Source organism: Rhinichthys klamathensis, unplaced genomic scaffold (assembly GCF_029890125.1).
Source record: "Rhinichthys klamathensis goyatoka isolate OS25496 unplaced genomic scaffold, OSU_Roscu_1.1 h1tg000184l_1, whole genome shotgun sequence".
NCBI classification, from domain to species: Eukaryota; Metazoa; Chordata; class Actinopteri; order Cypriniformes; family Leuciscidae; genus Rhinichthys; species Rhinichthys klamathensis.
Genome location: NW_026606712.1, coordinates 901,993 through 918,766, shown reverse-complemented (window position 1 = coordinate 918,766; position 16,774 = coordinate 901,993). Strand labels below are relative to the sequence as shown.

Genomic DNA, 16,774 nt, shown 5'->3' with positions numbered 1-16,774 from the left:
AAACGTCAGCTCTCTTTCCGCCAGTAATTTTCTTTGAATCGATTCAGCGGACAGTCCACTCACAAGACGATCTCTCAATGCGTCATCTAAGTGAGTTCCATATTCACAGTCCTTCGACAATTGTATTATTGCCACAAATGTAATCCGTCACTGACTCTCCTTCTTTTTGATCACGTTTTTGAAAACGGAATCTCTCCGTTATGACCAAAGGCTTCGGCTGATAATGTGATTTCAATGTGTCAGTCAACTCCTCATAAGTCATTTCTGCTGGCTTCTTTGGTATTACCAAGTTCTTCAGCAGCCCATAAGTTTTGTGGTCCAATGCACGCTAAAAATACACTGACCTGTTTTTCTGCTTTTATTTCGTTTGCCACTACCCATAGTTCAAATCTCTCCAAGTAGGATGCGAAATCCTCCCGCGACTCCTTGAACTCTTCCACTCGTCCTATTAGCGCAATCCTCTTCGCCAATGTAATATCTTGAAGGTCCGAATAAGGCACTGAAAACTGTGGTTGAAATAACTCAATAGCTTTTACTGGAAACTGCCAGAGAACAGCCGCATATACATACACAGACACAGCTCACTTCTGAGCTTCCTGATTACACTGTCACGTGACCTAAGAACCAATCACAACACTGCATTTCCTCAAATGAGAACCCCAACATGAGAAACCCAGTCTACTACAGTAACGTTTAAGCTAATACAGAAAATTACATTTATCCTATATGCTAGGCTACTCTAAAAGTTGCGGCAGCATGCAAGTTATACTTAACTAAACTAACTCGATTTCAGACGCATTCTGAGTGGCAATGTCATTCGTTTTTATCCAAGGCCATAGCGAGTGTTATTAGCTTGGGGAAATACATCTAGTTAAATGAAATCTTAAGTCCATGTCCAACTCTAAATTGTAAGGAATTTATATATTTGATTTCATAGTAACGCTTTAAAATAAAGTTCATTTGTTCATTATTCATGTATGAACTAACCATGAGCAACACATTTGTTAATGGAAGCTTTAGCGTTAAGTTCTGCCAGGAAGACTCAATTGCTACGTCACTTATTACCTTCTCATCTATCCAATCGTGTCTAATACTTGCGGTATAAAAGACCAGTACTTACACATGTTTGAGTTCGCAGATGCTGACACTTTCATTCACCTCCATCCTCCCCACCACCACCACCACCAGGATGGTCCCTTCCCCTCCATCCTCCCCACCACCACCAGGATGGTCCCTTCTATACCTCACAGGGGGTCGGCTGCGCCCCTGCCTTCGTCTTCAGGCAGGACAGACTGATCTCATGAAATGGCGTATGTATGACACGCCAATTCGTATTTCCATTTTTGGCGTGCTATCAACACGCATAATCGCTTTTCAGCGTGTTTATCAACGCCTTTGACTTAACGTTATATTACTGTATTATGTATAAATATATGACCTACCCCAACCCCGTCCCTAAACCTACCCGTCACTGGGGTTAATTCCATTTATGAGTCTTCTCCTACCATCCTAGGAAAAGAAATATCGCTCCACAGATGTAGATATAGATTTTGCTTCGTTTCGCTCGGACATTTAACGGCGTACACATACACGCGGAATCACTCGGACATTTAATGGCGTAGACATACACGCAAAAGATTTCGGCGTGAACATACACGCGGATAGCTCAAAATGCGTATAGATAACACGCCACTTGACTTGAAAGTGGCGTGTATGTTTACGCAAAGTCATGATGTCATGTTGGGCAGGAAATGCAGAGTCCGGACCCTCGGATTGCGAGCTATGGACGGGGCCTACGCCAAAGAACTTTATTGCTTGCTGGGCTATCAATAAATGTATTTATTGTTACAGTATTTATTCTCCCGAGTCTTTCTGGTAGAACTGTATTTGTTAATCTTAGTTAATAATACAACTGTTAATTGTTTATTCATGTTATGTCACAGTCAGTGCATTAACTAATAACAAATACAACTTTTGATTTTAATGTTTTAGTAAATGCTGACATTAATATTAACTAAGATTAATAAATGCTGTAGAAGTGCAGTTCATTATTAGTTAATGTAAACTAATTTAACTAATGAAACCTTATTGTAAAGTGTTACTGATTCATGATAGCTAACACTTTCAGACATATAATACATACATTAAATTTACAACATCAACAAAACTAAAAAATTTCCATAATTAAGTCAAGTCAAGTCAAATATATTTATATAGCGCTTTTCACAATACAGATTGTATCAAAGCTGCTTCACAGTATCAATCAAAACAAATTAACAGTGTTTGTTTATTACTGGAAAAGACATCCAAGTTTGGTAGAGCTGATCAGTGGTATGATGGGTCATTTAATTTGAATTACCTTCTTGATTCTCACTGTTTTGTTTGGTAAAGTAAATAATATTTAGTAATATTATCATCATTTCCCTATTTTCATTTGATGTGTTATGCATTCTAATTGTATCAACATATTTTCTTAGAATGCCAAGGAAAGAAAGAATAAAAACTAAAAAAAAATGTTAGTGCCCTTTTTGGTCCCTCCACCCCTGCCCCTGCCCCTGCCCCTGAGGAGGTCTGTGCACACCACTGCTTTAGGGGCTCGAACTCATGAGATGGTTATCTTACTTGGAATTAAGGTAGGCTACAGCTGTATTTGCATATGGTCTAGAAATGATGGAAATACTTATTTGGCCATTTCTGCTTCTTAGGGCTGGTTCACACAGAAAGCAGGTTTGCTTTGAAAAACAGAAAAACATACACAGGCAGTGTAATGGGGAAAAAAACGCAAGTTCTCGAGACTCGTCTTTTAAAAGTTTAACTTATTTTAACTTGAGTGCCACGTTTTTTACAACGTCGTGTCATGCGCGAGATGCTGCAAAAGACGCAAGACTACGGTCATACAAGTCATACAAGCGTCTTGCACAAGCCCTGAAAAGTGAAGCCAAAGTGTCTCGATCGCCCACCGGTGACTGGTCCTAGTATAGGTCATAAACCCCACCTCCACGTGTTATTCAACGGGACGTGAGACCAACTAAACAATTAAATTACATTTCAAATATCTTTTTTCCAAAGGTGGTTTCTGTCATTTGCTGTAGTTTTTATCACGCTAATATAAGTTCAAGTGTCTGTTTTTAAAATAAGTTTTTAATTTTGTTAGTTATGTGATGCTATAAAAAAGGTGATGTGACGTCATGATTGACAAGCTGTTATTGACAGGTTCTCTGAGCGAACTAGTCCCTGAAGCACCAACTGACTTTTTTTTCAGGATCTTCAGAGGGCTGAGGAGAGTGTATAACAAGCCTCTTGTCGTACTGCAATCAACAGACATCAAAATTGGCTTTACTTCCTGCTCACTACTGCGCAGGTCTGGTCCAGAGATCGCTACTGCGCAGACTCAAGTCCCAAGATGTCAGCGCCATATCGGGACCAAGGGGGTAATCCATCAGCTGGAAACTGAAGCTTCCCATGGGGGCCGCCATTGTAGCAGACCATCACCTGCTGTTTGCATTCCATTGACTCCCATTCATTTTGGCGTCACTTTGACAGCGAATAACTTTACATCTGAGGCGTCTAAAGACTCCATTTGTCCATTATTTATTTCTAAAGAAACACGACAATGTATAAAAGGCTCCATTACTTTGTATCTTACGTTATGGCCCCGTAGAAGCAGTTTTTGTAAAAAAATAGGCTAACGATTACGTCATAACCACTCGACTCTCTGTCGCACAGTAGAGAAATTACTGTATAGACAGAAGGAGAAGCTCGCAGGCAATCTTTTACTGTCTATGAGGCAATTGGGTGGACATGGAGGCATAAAGTCAAGGCAGAAGATAGAGATTCCCATAGATAGAGAGTCCATAAAAGCAACGGGACAAAATATTTCAACAACAGGTTCGTTTCAGATTTCAATTCAGATTTGTCTCGGCACAGCTACTAGAAGGTCAGAACTGTTGCTCACGTCACATCTACGTCGTCAAGCTCAGTTTGAGCCTGCGCAGTACGCTTGGCCATCAGGAAGTGAGTGCTTCTATTGGGCTTCAATTCTCTCCGTTGAAATCAAGGGGTCGCTGTGTCCATTTCTTTTATTGTCTATGAGTGGGACCCAACACTTCACCACAGCGGCTTCACTTCTCATCATTGGAAGAGAGCAAAGGGGCGTCGTCCATCTTTTTTTACAGTCTATGGGTCATACATTGAAAAATAAAGTAGCGCTGTGGAATGGAAAAACTCCGGTACAGGATGAGAGGTTATTAATTACGAAACTGATTGTTTATTTTTACTAATTATTATTTTATTTCCGTTAGTTTTTCAGTAACTGTTATTGGTTTCGTTTAGTTTTAGCTTTTCATTTATGTGAAATTTCTAATTTATTTCAGTTTACGAAAATGTTTTTTGACCAAAAGTTTTAGGCCCTGTTTACACGAGAACGCTTATGGGTGAAAACGTACAAATATTTTATCAGATGTGCCTTTCGTTTACATGGCGACAGCGTTTTTGGGGCTTAAAAACGCAAAAAGTGAAACCATCCTCCAGAGTGGAAATCTTAAAAACGCTCCACCATCGCGTTCCCGTCTAAAGGGTAAAAACGCAAAAGTCTGCTAGACAGTGAAGGCACAGATCTGCTCACGGTGGCTTTCGTCGCGTACGCGTTTACGTCACAGGCATCCGCCAGTACAGGGAAATAACAATTACAGCAATAACTCCACCTCCTCGTCTGTCCAGACAAAATTCTCAGCTCTTGCTGTTCGCTTCGCCATGTCTTTTGACTTCGCGCTACTAGGGAGAGAAGTAGAAGGAAGGTTGTACGCAGGCGTGCGGACTTGGTGTTGTTGAGTGGCAGTCCTTCACATTGCCATCTAGCCGCCTGGAGTGCATACTTCATCGAATTTCACACACTTTTGCATCACCATATGCGCGCAGATTTCCCACCCATAACGCTCTAAACGCAGAATAAAAAGTGATAACGCAACGCCACTTTTGCGTTTTCTCTTCAGATCGTAAACATACTAGCATTAGTCTTGGTTTCAGTTTTCGTTTACGAAAATAACCTTGGAATAAACATGAATATCTATGGGTACAATATTCACTTGACTAAACTTGCGTCATCGTTTTTAAATACTTCCGTTTTGACAATTCACTCTACAACACGAAACGGTATTTTCAAATGTATCCACTTCGGAGAGCGTTTTCAAAAAGCTTCGTTTTCATTTATAAAAACGCCGTCTTGGGACGGAAGGCCAAAACGGAGAGAAAAAGATGTGTTTTCAAATGAAGGCCTGAGGGTAGGTGGTGATGTTTATGTGTGTGTCTAAATGAGAGGTGATGATAAGCAGCAGGTGTAGTGATGGCTGACTGAGGGCAGATGGAGATCAGGAAATGTAGTTCTGTGGTGACTAGGCTGGTGACTGGAGAATGTGACACTACTGGTAGCTCACAAGCGACGTATTGGAGACTATAGCTACTATTATATTTATTCTTATTCTGAATTAGCATTTATATTTTCAGTTTTGTTTGTTGTAAATATTTCTATTTAACTTATTTCAATTTGTTTTAGTAATTTTAGCATTTTAAGTAAAACAAAATGTTTTTAGTCAAATATTTTGATTTGTTTCTGCTTTATTTCAGTTAATGACAACGCAGATTACTACACTGCAGATTACTGCATATCAGTCTAAGCAAGACTCTGTAGTTACAGATCAATAATCATACTGTGCATTTGAACCAAGAATACCCTGTTTTAAAGTCTAAGCACTCAAACACAAGTACATCAATGCTTCTATTACAAATGGTGTAACCCACTGTATATAGTTTGTTTTGCATATGTCTTCTCCCATTTAACAGTAACATTTTTTTCCTGGAAATCAACTTTGGCTCAGCTCAACGGCCATACAAATAACACATGGGAATCTCATAACAAGATGATGCTGGAGCCTCTCAGCACAAATGATCCTCAGGTAAGTGTGTGATTTATATATCTATATAATATTATATATCTGATTCTGACCCTCTCAGAGCGTCAGTCCGCGGCGGCAGGCCTTCAGAGAGCCTGGGCCGGGCCCCACTCTCTTCCTCCTTCTGCTCAGCCACACACCACGCCTTTTCCCGACACCGCACCCCGTACGGAATCACCCGCCCCTACCAACGAATGTCCTCTCCCTAGCGTGAGGCTGCCTCTGCTAGAGTTGCAGGCCCAGACAACACTTCCTTCTCCTTGCCCCTGCTACCGCTAACCTTTTTCCCCATCAGTGGCCTACAGCAGACCCTAGCGTGAGGCTTCCTCCACTAGCTGCGCAGGCCCAGTCGGTATATTTTCCACCCCAGCCTTCCTTTTCCTTCCCTGTCGCTACCCAAGCCCCAGGGGCCATCCCAAGCGTAAGGCTGCCTCGGCTTTCATCTTCGGCCCTGGAGTTTTTCCCTCCCAACACTCTTCCTCAGGCGAAATCACCATTTTCTCTGTTTTCAGCAACACAGATGCCCATACCTCCAAACGTCATCACTTCAGAACCGCCCCCTGTCACCAGCAACGTCAGCAAGCGCAGATTTGATCAGAACTTCAAACAGCTGGCTCCAAAAGCGGACTCCAACCCTCACTATTCAGAATTAATCTTCCCATAAATCACCCCTTGAGACCACTGCTCTACTCCTCTCTCAACTCCATTTTCAAGCTTTTTCCCCCAGAACCCACCAATCTTACCTAACAGCATGGAGATGTTTTAAAGAAGATGTTTCTCTTATCACTATTAAGTAGTTCATTTCATATCTCAACACAGTTAAGAACCTCCAAATCGGTTCCATTAAAGGCTATTAATTGGAATCCAATTTTTCCACAAACTTATTTTTGGCTCACCCTCCTCCTCAATAACCAACTCACATACCTCCCTACTTATCAAAGGCGTCCAAAAAACCCATCATACCTGTCCAGACGCCAGACTACCTTTAACATTAGACTACTCATCAAATTGCATCTCCACCCTCCGCCTAGGCTACCATTCCATTAATGTTCTGAATTAGCCATTACCTCTAATTTTAACCCTAAAATTCACCCCACCATTTCAGATTTATCAATATTGGACAACGAGACCATCTTTTACTTTATCAAACAAAGTAAGCCAGATCAGACGAAAAAAGGTAATTTCATTTACATTTTTAATCTCCCGTCATCCATCCAACCGTATCAAGCCCTCCTATCCTACCTACACTTCAGGAACCCACAGGTTAAAACCCCTTATGATCCGCTTTTCACAGACAATATCGAATCACCCCGTCACACGTTTTGGTTTCAAAAGCACCTCAAATTGGTCTTGATCCAATCCGGCATCTCAGCAGAGCACTTCTCAAGCCACTCTTTTCACATAGGCGCCTCAACCACAGCTGCCCAAAAAGGCCTCTCCCAGCAACAGATTCAAGCACTTGGTCGCTGGTTGTTGGAGGCTTTCAAAAACTATATTAGATCCAACCGCTTCCACATCAAAAAATCACACCAAACCCTTATCAGCTAATCTACTCATCCCCACCCGCCTTTCACCCTTCTCTTCAACCATCTTACCACTTCAACTCACGCCTGCTCCATCCAGCCCAAGTTCTTCGTCCAACAATTCTCCCCTTAACAACAGTATTAACCCTCAGCCCCGCAGAAGCCCACCCTACCTCCTAAGTCCGCTCCATGCCGTTAGGACGCCATGAGAGCCTTCCCATTCCAAATGGCCAAAGTTCTATTCTCGCTCTACTACCGGCAGTGCTTGCCTGTCCGATCACTGCTTGTATTGAACTCCCGTCGGATGCAGTTTAGAGCCCTCCCAGTCGAAACAACCTAGCTCCATACCCGCTTGACTGCCGACGATGCTTACCCGTCCGATCGCCACGAGTATTGAACTCCCGTCGGACGCCACTAGAGCCCTCCCAGTCAAAACGGTCGAGAACTTCCCGCTTCACTGCCATAGGAGGTTTACCCATCCAATCGCCGCGAGTATTGCACTCCAGTCGGACGCTGTTAGAGCCCTCCCCGATTTTACCTGTCTTCCAGCTTAAAAGCTTACTCTTCCGATCACTGCGAGTATTGAACTCCCGTCGGATGTCGCATAACCCCTCCTGGTCAAACGGCTAAAACTCCTCATTCACTGGTCGGGGGAGCTTTCCCATCTGATCACCGTGAGTATTGTCGGATGCTGCGAGGGTCCCCCGGCCAAAGCGTCTAAACTCCATCCTCGTTCGCTGGCCGGCAAGGCTTACCCATCCAATCACCGCGGTCCGCGAGTATTGAACTCCCGTCGGATGCAGAGAGAGCCCTCCCAGTCTGGCAAATAACTCCTTCCCTGCAAACGCCACAAACTTCAGCCTTGTACTCCGTTAATTTTTGGGGGGTCAGTGACATTTCCCGGCTGCTGTTCGTTGTTCCATTTTGCATCTCTTTGGGGGAGTACTCTGAGTTCAGGCGAAAATCTGAGCTCAGAGCCCTCCCCTCGGACAGCATGCCAAATATGGATTCGTTTATTTCATTCGTATTATTTGTAAGTGTAAGCTCTTGAAATTTCTGTTTGCACTAGGTATTTCACATAATAAAGAAGGAGAAGCGGTGGCAAACGTATGGATTAGAGCTCATTGCCTCTGAGAACTTCACTAGTCGAGCTGTTTTGGAGGCTCTTAGTTCCTGCATGAACAACAAGTACTCTAAGTATCCTGGTCAGAGGTGACTATTGTGCAATAACATTTCATGTACTGTTTAATTACAATTTTTATGTTGTTGTAATGACAATAAGATTAATATTATGTAATTTACACTTTGCAATTACCCTTTGCGTTACATATTGAAAAATGGGCTTGTGTTAACTGTCAAATTTTGTTTAATGTTATAAGATATTATGAAGGCAAAGAGCATGTTGATGAATTGGAGAGTTTGTGTCAGGCAAGAGCTCTCAAGGTCTACGGCCTCGATCCGGATAAATGGGGAGTGAATGTTCAACCGTACTCTGGTAGGCTTGTTTCTGTCACTGGACTGTTGCTGCTGTAAGAGATGATGTCACATATGAACAGTGTTGGGGAGAAAGTAGTTACATGTAACGGGTTTATGTAATTAAATTACAAAATAATTATTACTGTAATCCATTACAGTTACTAAAAAGAACTGTGTAATACAATTACAGTTACTTATGAAAATGTTGACAATTATTAAGGGGGTTACATCTGAATATTCCTGTAAAAAGTTACGATATGTTAAATAATATTAATTTGTTGCTTTGCCTCTTATTGATGTGCACACTGGCTCCAGCCATTTAAATACCGTTTAGGAAAGTGATGCTATTCTGATGCTTTTGATAGGCTCTCTTCTTTGAATTTGCAGTTGAAAACATTTGTTAGAAATTTAGAAAAGTAATCAAATGTAATAAGTTACATTACTTTAATAAAGTAATTACTTACACTACTTATTGGGGGTGTAACGATACATGAGATTGGGTTCACAAGAATGAGACGAGACTTTTTAAGAAATCCTCAATGACAAAATTCATGGAAAAATAGTCTGCAGGTGCATTTTGAAATGTTTTAACTAATCATCTTGTAATGAATGTCATTTCAGTTCTACTTTCTGAGTATGAATTATCTTGAAAGAAAACACCTCAAATGTTTTGCCACAAACTCAACTAAAGGAGACAAACAAACTGGCTTCTCTCCTGTATGATTTTACAAGAGATTCTTCAGACCTTACTGTACATTAGCTTCCAGAACTTCTGATTGAAGCTGTGTGTGACCTCCTAATTGAACTCTTTTCCACAAATTTAACAAAGAAATAGCATAGCAAATAGAAATAGAAAAAGCATTGTTTGCTTAAGTGCAAACAATAACTGCAACCATAATTAAAGTACTCTCTCAATATTCTAAGTGCAAACAGAGACCACACCAGAGCTAAGAGGTGGTTACAACTACACAGCCCAGCCTAGGATAAATTTGATATTGGGAGACAGGCTATTGAATGCAGTCTAATTTGCGCGCATCAGGGAGCTCGCGTTTTAATTTTACTTTTAATTTGTGATGATCGTGCATACTCCGTGTATAGTACGATTTACGCTCTGTTGTGCAACGAATCATCAGCCATGATGATTCAATATTTTCCCATTTTCAATAGGGTAAATTGTAATCTGTAACATATTAAATTTCCAAAGTAACCTTCCCAACAATATGAAACATTAACTCAATCGCACATTGTTCAAAATATTGTTTCTTTTTTTCCTCAGGGTCACCTGCGAACTTTGTTGTATACACAGCCATAGTGGAACCTCATGGGCGGATCATGGGCCTTGATCCTTCTGATGGCGGCCATCTCAGCCATGGCCTCATGACTGACAAGAAGAAAATCTCAGCCACATCTATTTTCTTTGAGTCTATGCCTTATAAGGTAACCTTGTGATTATAATCAACATTGTAGTGAACTCTTTAGTAAGTGTTAAGTTCAACATTTACTAAGACATTATTAAAATCAAAAGTTGTATCTGTTAAATTGTTTAATGGAAGAGAACTAACAATGAACAGTTGTATTTTTATTAACTAACTGTAACAAATATGAATAAATACTCTTACTGTATTTCTAATTGCACATTTTAGTTAATGCATTAACTAATATTAACTATTAGGACCTTATTGTAAAGTGTTTTTCCCCAGGTAAATCCAGAAACTGGATATATTGATTATGACAGACTTGAGGAAAATGCTCGCCTCTTCCACCCAAGACTAATCATTGCAGGTCAGCATAATTAATTTCTTTGGAAACCTAAACCTTTGGAATTTTTTAACTATAGGATGTGAAGTATTCATAATTTTAGATGTTGGGAATTTTTTTTTTTTTTTACCTTACTTGAAAACGCTCCAGTCACTGTCACTTGGTTCCCTGAGATAACGGGAACGAGCATTGCGTGAGAGATTTTCTCTCTCTCACTGTCTCTCACTTTTCTCTGAATACTGAAGCCTGATCACAGACACAGACAATGGCTTTTCAGGCCGTCAGAATGGGCGGGGCCGACTGCCGACTGCCTATATAAGTTGCACCAGAGAATGTCTAATAGGAGAGAACCAAGGGGGTAATCCATCGACCGGAAGTTGAAGCCGGCCATCTTGTAGCAGAACTTCACTTGCGTTAGCATTTCCATTGACTCCCATTCATTTTGGCGTCACTTTGACAGCGAATAACTTTACATCTGAGGCATTTAAAGACTCCATTTGTCCATTATTTATTTCTAAAGAAACACGACAATGTATAAAGGGCTCCATTACCTTCTATGTTACATTATGGCCCTGTAGAAACAGATTTAGTAAAAATAGGCTAACGATTGCGTCATAACCACTCGACTCTCTGTCGCGCTGTACAGAAATTACCGTACAGACAGGAGGAGAAGCTCGCAGGCAATCGGGGGGACGTCCCGTCAAGGGAGAAACCCATAGATAATGAGTCCATAAAAGCAACGGAATACTTACTCCTGCTCACTCACACCAAAGAACTCTTTGCTCAAGTTCCCCGTCTCTGCAAGATTAACGTTAGCAATTTTCACGCACAGCTACTAGAAGAGTAACGTCTGTCAGAGAGGTTGCTCACGTCATCAAGCTTAGTTTGAGTCAGTTTGAGTCTGCGCTGCAGGAACGGAAGTGCTCAAAAATCGCTAAAAATGGGCTTCAACTGTCTCAACTGAGTTCCAATGAGATGGCTCTGTCCACTTCTTATACTGTCTATGGAGAGAACTGGCACTCTCTGGTTACTTCCGGGTTCTGAACTGGCTGCAGTAACACGTCTCTGTCCATGCGGGGGCGCTCGCGGGCGAGTGCAGAATGAATGGGAGTCTATGGGGTTTCACCCCCAGAAATCCACTTTTCTCAGGATGTAATTTTTTGTCAAGTAATCTGAAAGTTGCATTCAAAAGGGGGGACTAAGATAATACACTCAGCTGAAAACTGTAGGTGTGTCCCCGACTAAGGATTTTCATAGTCGAATCAGATTCGTAGTCGAATCATGTGTGTGGTGTTGGGGAGGGGGCGGGGCTTTAACATTTTTAACATTTTAAAGCCGCGATGTACAGAACATCACAGAAAGATATAGAAGAAAATGTATAAAAAATAATATATAGCAGAACAAATGTGTGCAAAATGCCTAAAGTGCAGGGGAACAAATATTCAAAACACAAGTCACAAATATTAAATTAGATCACCCTGAGTGATCAATTAATAAAACTAAAATAAAGAAATTATTAAAATAACGAAAGTATGGCCAGGATTGTCAACTTTGTCTTTTTAACTGCAGAAACAACAATAAACGCTAAACTGGAGCGGCAGTCTTTTTAGCTAAACGTGTTCACAGTATCCAAATATCAAATTAGAACCGGCTGAAATGTTTTGAAATCACTTGTACCCATACCTGATCGAAAAAACAAAATCCAGTCTTTCACTCGCCCTGTGTCCATTTGAGTCTTTTCAAATTGTGTGCGCGGATAAAATACATTCTAAAACGCTTAACGTGAAAAACGCTTAACGGCTTTGTCCTAAAACTGTTTATATTAAAAGATCAAATTCTGTACACACCTTATATTAATAAAGCATACTATATAGCCTACAGAAATGCAGATGAGCCCAGAATATGAACGCAACGCGTTTTATTATAGGTACGTTAAGCATTTTCCTCCCATAGAAAACCGTTAAAGAAAAAGCTTTACGTGACTTTCAACAGGAGAAACGCGTTGCGTTCATATTCTGGGTTCATCTGCTTATCTGCTCATAGAATGGTTTCTTAAGGTGTGTAGCCTACTGTGTATACATTAAGCACGTAAAAGTGCCATTTAAGCGTTTTAAAAGCTTTTTTCACGTTAAGCGTTTTAGAACGTCCCGAGGAAAACGATCGGTTACCTAACGTAACCTCGGTTCTCTCTAGATGAGGGAACGAGTATTGCGTAAGCTAGCTTACGCTGCGGGAAAGATTAATCTTTTCTGAGAAATTGAAGCCAAAAATTATCCTATAATTTTGTATCCATTGTCAACGCAGTTCAGCTGCAGCAGAGCATGAGCAGGCTAGCTAGCAGCTCATTGGCTCGCTCACAGGGAACTGCTTAAGCCTATGAGGAGACACGAATGAACTCTCGGCCAATGAGAGTCTGACCTGCTCTCATTGCGTCAGAGCCCGCCGAAACGGGCGTGGCCAGAGAGTATAAATTCGCCTCTCAGGGGAATGGGGTTCCTGGACAGACTGTCTGGACCGTCGTTCAGATGGCCCGGCACGTGCGTCGCTCTGAGCGAGAGCAGGTGACACTGGGACCAAACTAGGATGCGTTCTGTCAGCCGGAAGAGAATTCTGGATCTGACTCCGCCCTGACGGTTTAGATAGGAGACCACAGCCATATTGTCCGAACGGATCAGCACATGGTGACCGTGAATGCGCGGCAGAAAGCGCGTGAGCGCGTTCTCGACCGCCAGCATCTCCAAACAGTTTATGTGGAGGAGACTCTCCTGAGCTGACCAGGGGCCGAAGGCCGGTGAGCCCTCGCAGACCGCACCCCAACCCATGTTGGATGCGTCTGTCGAAATGACTTTTCGGCGAGAAAAGGTCCCCATGGAAACGGCCCGCTGAAACCATTCTGTCATGGTCCATGGCTGCAGAGCTGTGATACAGGTCTGCGTTACCTTTATCAGCTGGCGGCCCATGGTCCACGCGCGGTGAGACACACGGCTCTTCAACCAGAACTGAAGCGGGCGCATGCGCAGTAACCCCAGCTGGAGCACTGCGGAGGCTGAGGCCATGTAACCCAGCGCCTTCTGAAAAGTTTTCAGAGGTGTGAGTCTGTTCATCTGAAAAGATGCGGCGAGACGCTGCACACGGCGCGCGCGCTGTGTAGACAGACGAGCCGTCATTGAGACCGAGTCTAGCTCTATACCCAAGAAGGAGATAGTCTGACTGGGTTGAAGTGCGCTCTTTGTCCAGTTGACAGAGAGGCCCAAGCTTTTCAGATGGTCGAGGAGAACTGTACGATGAGACAGTAGCTCCCTCTGTGATTGTGCCAAAATCAGCCAGTCGTCCAAATAGTTCAGTATTCGCAGCCCCTGACTCCGTAGGGGGGCGAGCGCCGCATCCATGCACTTCGGAAACGTGCGGTGTGCTAGGGATAGGCCGAACGGGAGGACGGTGTATTGATAAACCTGGCCTTCGAAGGCGAAATGTAAGAATGGCCTGTGAAGGGGATTTATCTGAATCTGAAAGTAGGCATCTTTCAGATTTAGTGAAATGAACCAGTCCCCCTGGCGCACATGCCCGAGGAGTTTTCTGATAGTGAGCATTTTGAACGGTCTCTTCATGAGAACTTTGTTCAGAAATCTGAGGTCTAAGATTGGTCTGAGGCCGCCGTCTTTCTTTGGAACCAGAAAATAACGGCCGTAAAACCCCGACTCGCTCATAGATAGAGGGACTCTCTCTATAGCCCTTTTGCACAATAGTTTTGCTATCTCTGAACGGAGCAGAGTCACTGCTTCTGGGTTCACAATAGTTTCTAGCCGCGCTCGGAAACGTGGAGGGCGGCGGTGAAACTGTAAGCGATAGCCTAGCCTTATTGTGTTTAGCACCCACTGGGAAATTCCCGGAATAGCTTCCCACGCTTTGAAGCGTAACGCTAAGGGGTGAATGGCTACATGGTCCCCGTTGCTGCACACAGCGGGCCGCGCGGGCGCGCTCATCGTGTTTATGACAGCGGGACTTACACTCAGAGATGAGTTTAAGAGCCGTGTAACAGAGTGAGCAGAGGTGGGACGCGCACACGGGCTCGTGGGCGCGCTTATGTACTCTGAAACTCGAGCGGGTTGGAACCGCTTTATGAGAGTGGGCTCTGTGAGACACACGGGAACTGAAATGCTTTTGTGTATGTGTGAACACAGTGTTGTGGGCACATTTTCTACACGTGAGGCTTTTATGCTCTTTTTGAGATTTCTCTGGGTCGCCGTGATAACGGCGTTTGTGCTCATGCAAGCGGGAAAGGGAACCGGCTTGGTAATGGCGGGGTACACTGCTGTAGTAGCCGCGTGAGCGGGGACTAACAGAGGGCGAAACTTTGACGGCGGTCCGGCCTCGGCGGGAGAGCGCCGTCTTTTGTCAGCTGTGCTAGGCAGACTTTGAGTGATCAGGTTTCAGCGTGATCCTGGACCGAGGCCCACGGGGAGGCGGCGGTCTGTGGCGGCTGTCAGAGCGAGAACGAGGGCGGCCGCCCTGGCGTCGGTGAGAAGTCTGACTGTGCTGAGCTGGGCGCTGGGGTGGGGCTCGTGCAGGAGGCTGGTCATGTGAGCGGCCTGCAGAGGAGCTAGCGCGACGAGGCAGAAAAAGATTCATGGCCTGGGAGGCTTTCTGCACTTCGGAGAAACGGTCAACGATACCCGTGACAGCAGATCCGAAGAGGCCGGACGGAGAGAGCGGGGCGTTGAGAAAAGCGGCGCGCTCGGAATCTCCCATGTCGGCGAGCGTGAGCCACAAATGTCTTTCAGACACGCAAATGGCGGCCATACATTTCCCCAGGGCTTGAGCAGCAGACTTTGTAGCGCGAAGGGCAATGTCCGTGGCGCTCCTCAAATCCGCGACTGAGGGGGGATTTTTTCCGCTCTCGTCCCACTCACGCAGTAAATCACCCTGTAGAATCTGGAGGACGGTCATGGAGTGAAGTGCAGAGGCTGCTTGGCCGGCGGCTGAGTAAGCGCGTGCGTGGAAGCTCGAAGTCGATCTGCAGGCTTTAGAAGGAAGCACAGGTGATGAGCGCCATCTCGTGGAGGGCGGGCACAGATGTGCGGCGACCAGGTCCTCTACAGGGGGAATGGAAAGATAGCCCTTTTCTGCGGCTCCGTCCACAACGCGAAGCGGGGCGGAAGAGTCGGAGCGAGTTCTGGCAGAGAGCGGGGCATTCCAGGACTTTGTGAGTTCCGCATGCAGTTCGGGCAAGAAGGGCGCGGCCCGTTTAGTGACGGGAGTCGAGCGCTGGCGGAAATAGCTGCCGTCCATATGGTTGATGGTCTGCTCGGGGGGAGGAGACCAATCGAGCCCGAGGCGTTCGACGGCCTGTGAGAGGAGGCGCACTAATTCCTCCTCAATTCCAGCGCGGGTCCTAGAGGATTCTCGGGCCGAAGAGGCGTGAGAACCGGACCAATCCTCACTGTCTGAAGCGAGAAGCGAACATGTCTCCTTGATGTCCGCGGCGTCGTAGGAGGCGACAGAGCGGCCACTCGGCGGCAACTGTATGTCCGGAAGCGGCGGAGAAGGAGAGCGGGAGGCGACAGGCTCCGGCGGGATGAACGCTTCTGGCTGGGGTTCCGGCGGCCTCTGCGAGCGCCGTTTCTTCTTACGCGGCGAAGTCGAAGGCGGCGCGGAAGCAGCTTTAGTGGCCTGAAGTCGAGCCCGCAGGGTCGACAACGGCATCTCCTCGCAGAGATCGCAGCCGCCATCGGCGAGGGCGAGCTCGGCGTGCTCCAATCCGAGGCAGAGAGCGCAGATGACGTGGCGGTCTCCAGTCTCGAGGGGAGCGCGGCAAGAACCGCAGGAGGAAAAATGAGACATCTTTACAAAGACGCTCGGCTCTTTTAGATACACACACACAAAACAAGAAGCTTTTGGTAAAGGATATGAATCCGTCGGATGGCGCTAGCTTGCAGGACAGCTGAAGGTGGCGAAGACGGCCGGCTTCCTCAGTCTCCCAGATGCTCGCTAGAAGGTGCCTTTTCCACGACGGCGGCTTCTCTCAGGATCAGCAGATGCGTGTAGCCTCGCTGAAGAGATGAAAATCAG

The 16,774-nt window shown here is 44.6% G+C and overlaps 1 protein-coding gene across 1 annotated transcript in view; it reads left to right on the top strand.

Moving 5' to 3' along the window:
* Positions 1–3,347: 3,347 nt before the first annotated feature.
* LOC130094996 (serine hydroxymethyltransferase, cytosolic-like) overlaps positions 3,348–16,774 on the top strand; it is a 42,677-nt gene continuing 29,250 nt past the window's right edge. The window contains exons 1-6 of the mRNA XM_056261626.1: positions 3,348–3,431; positions 5,874–5,951; positions 8,541–8,683; positions 8,851–8,966; positions 10,224–10,384; positions 10,648–10,729. Coding sequence (XP_056117601.1) covers positions 5,916–5,951; positions 8,541–8,683; positions 8,851–8,966; positions 10,224–10,384; positions 10,648–10,729 — 538 coding nt within the window. The 5' untranslated portion in view covers positions 3,348–3,431; positions 5,874–5,915. The remainder of the gene's footprint in view (positions 3,432–5,873; positions 5,952–8,540; positions 8,684–8,850; positions 8,967–10,223; positions 10,385–10,647; positions 10,730–16,774) is intronic.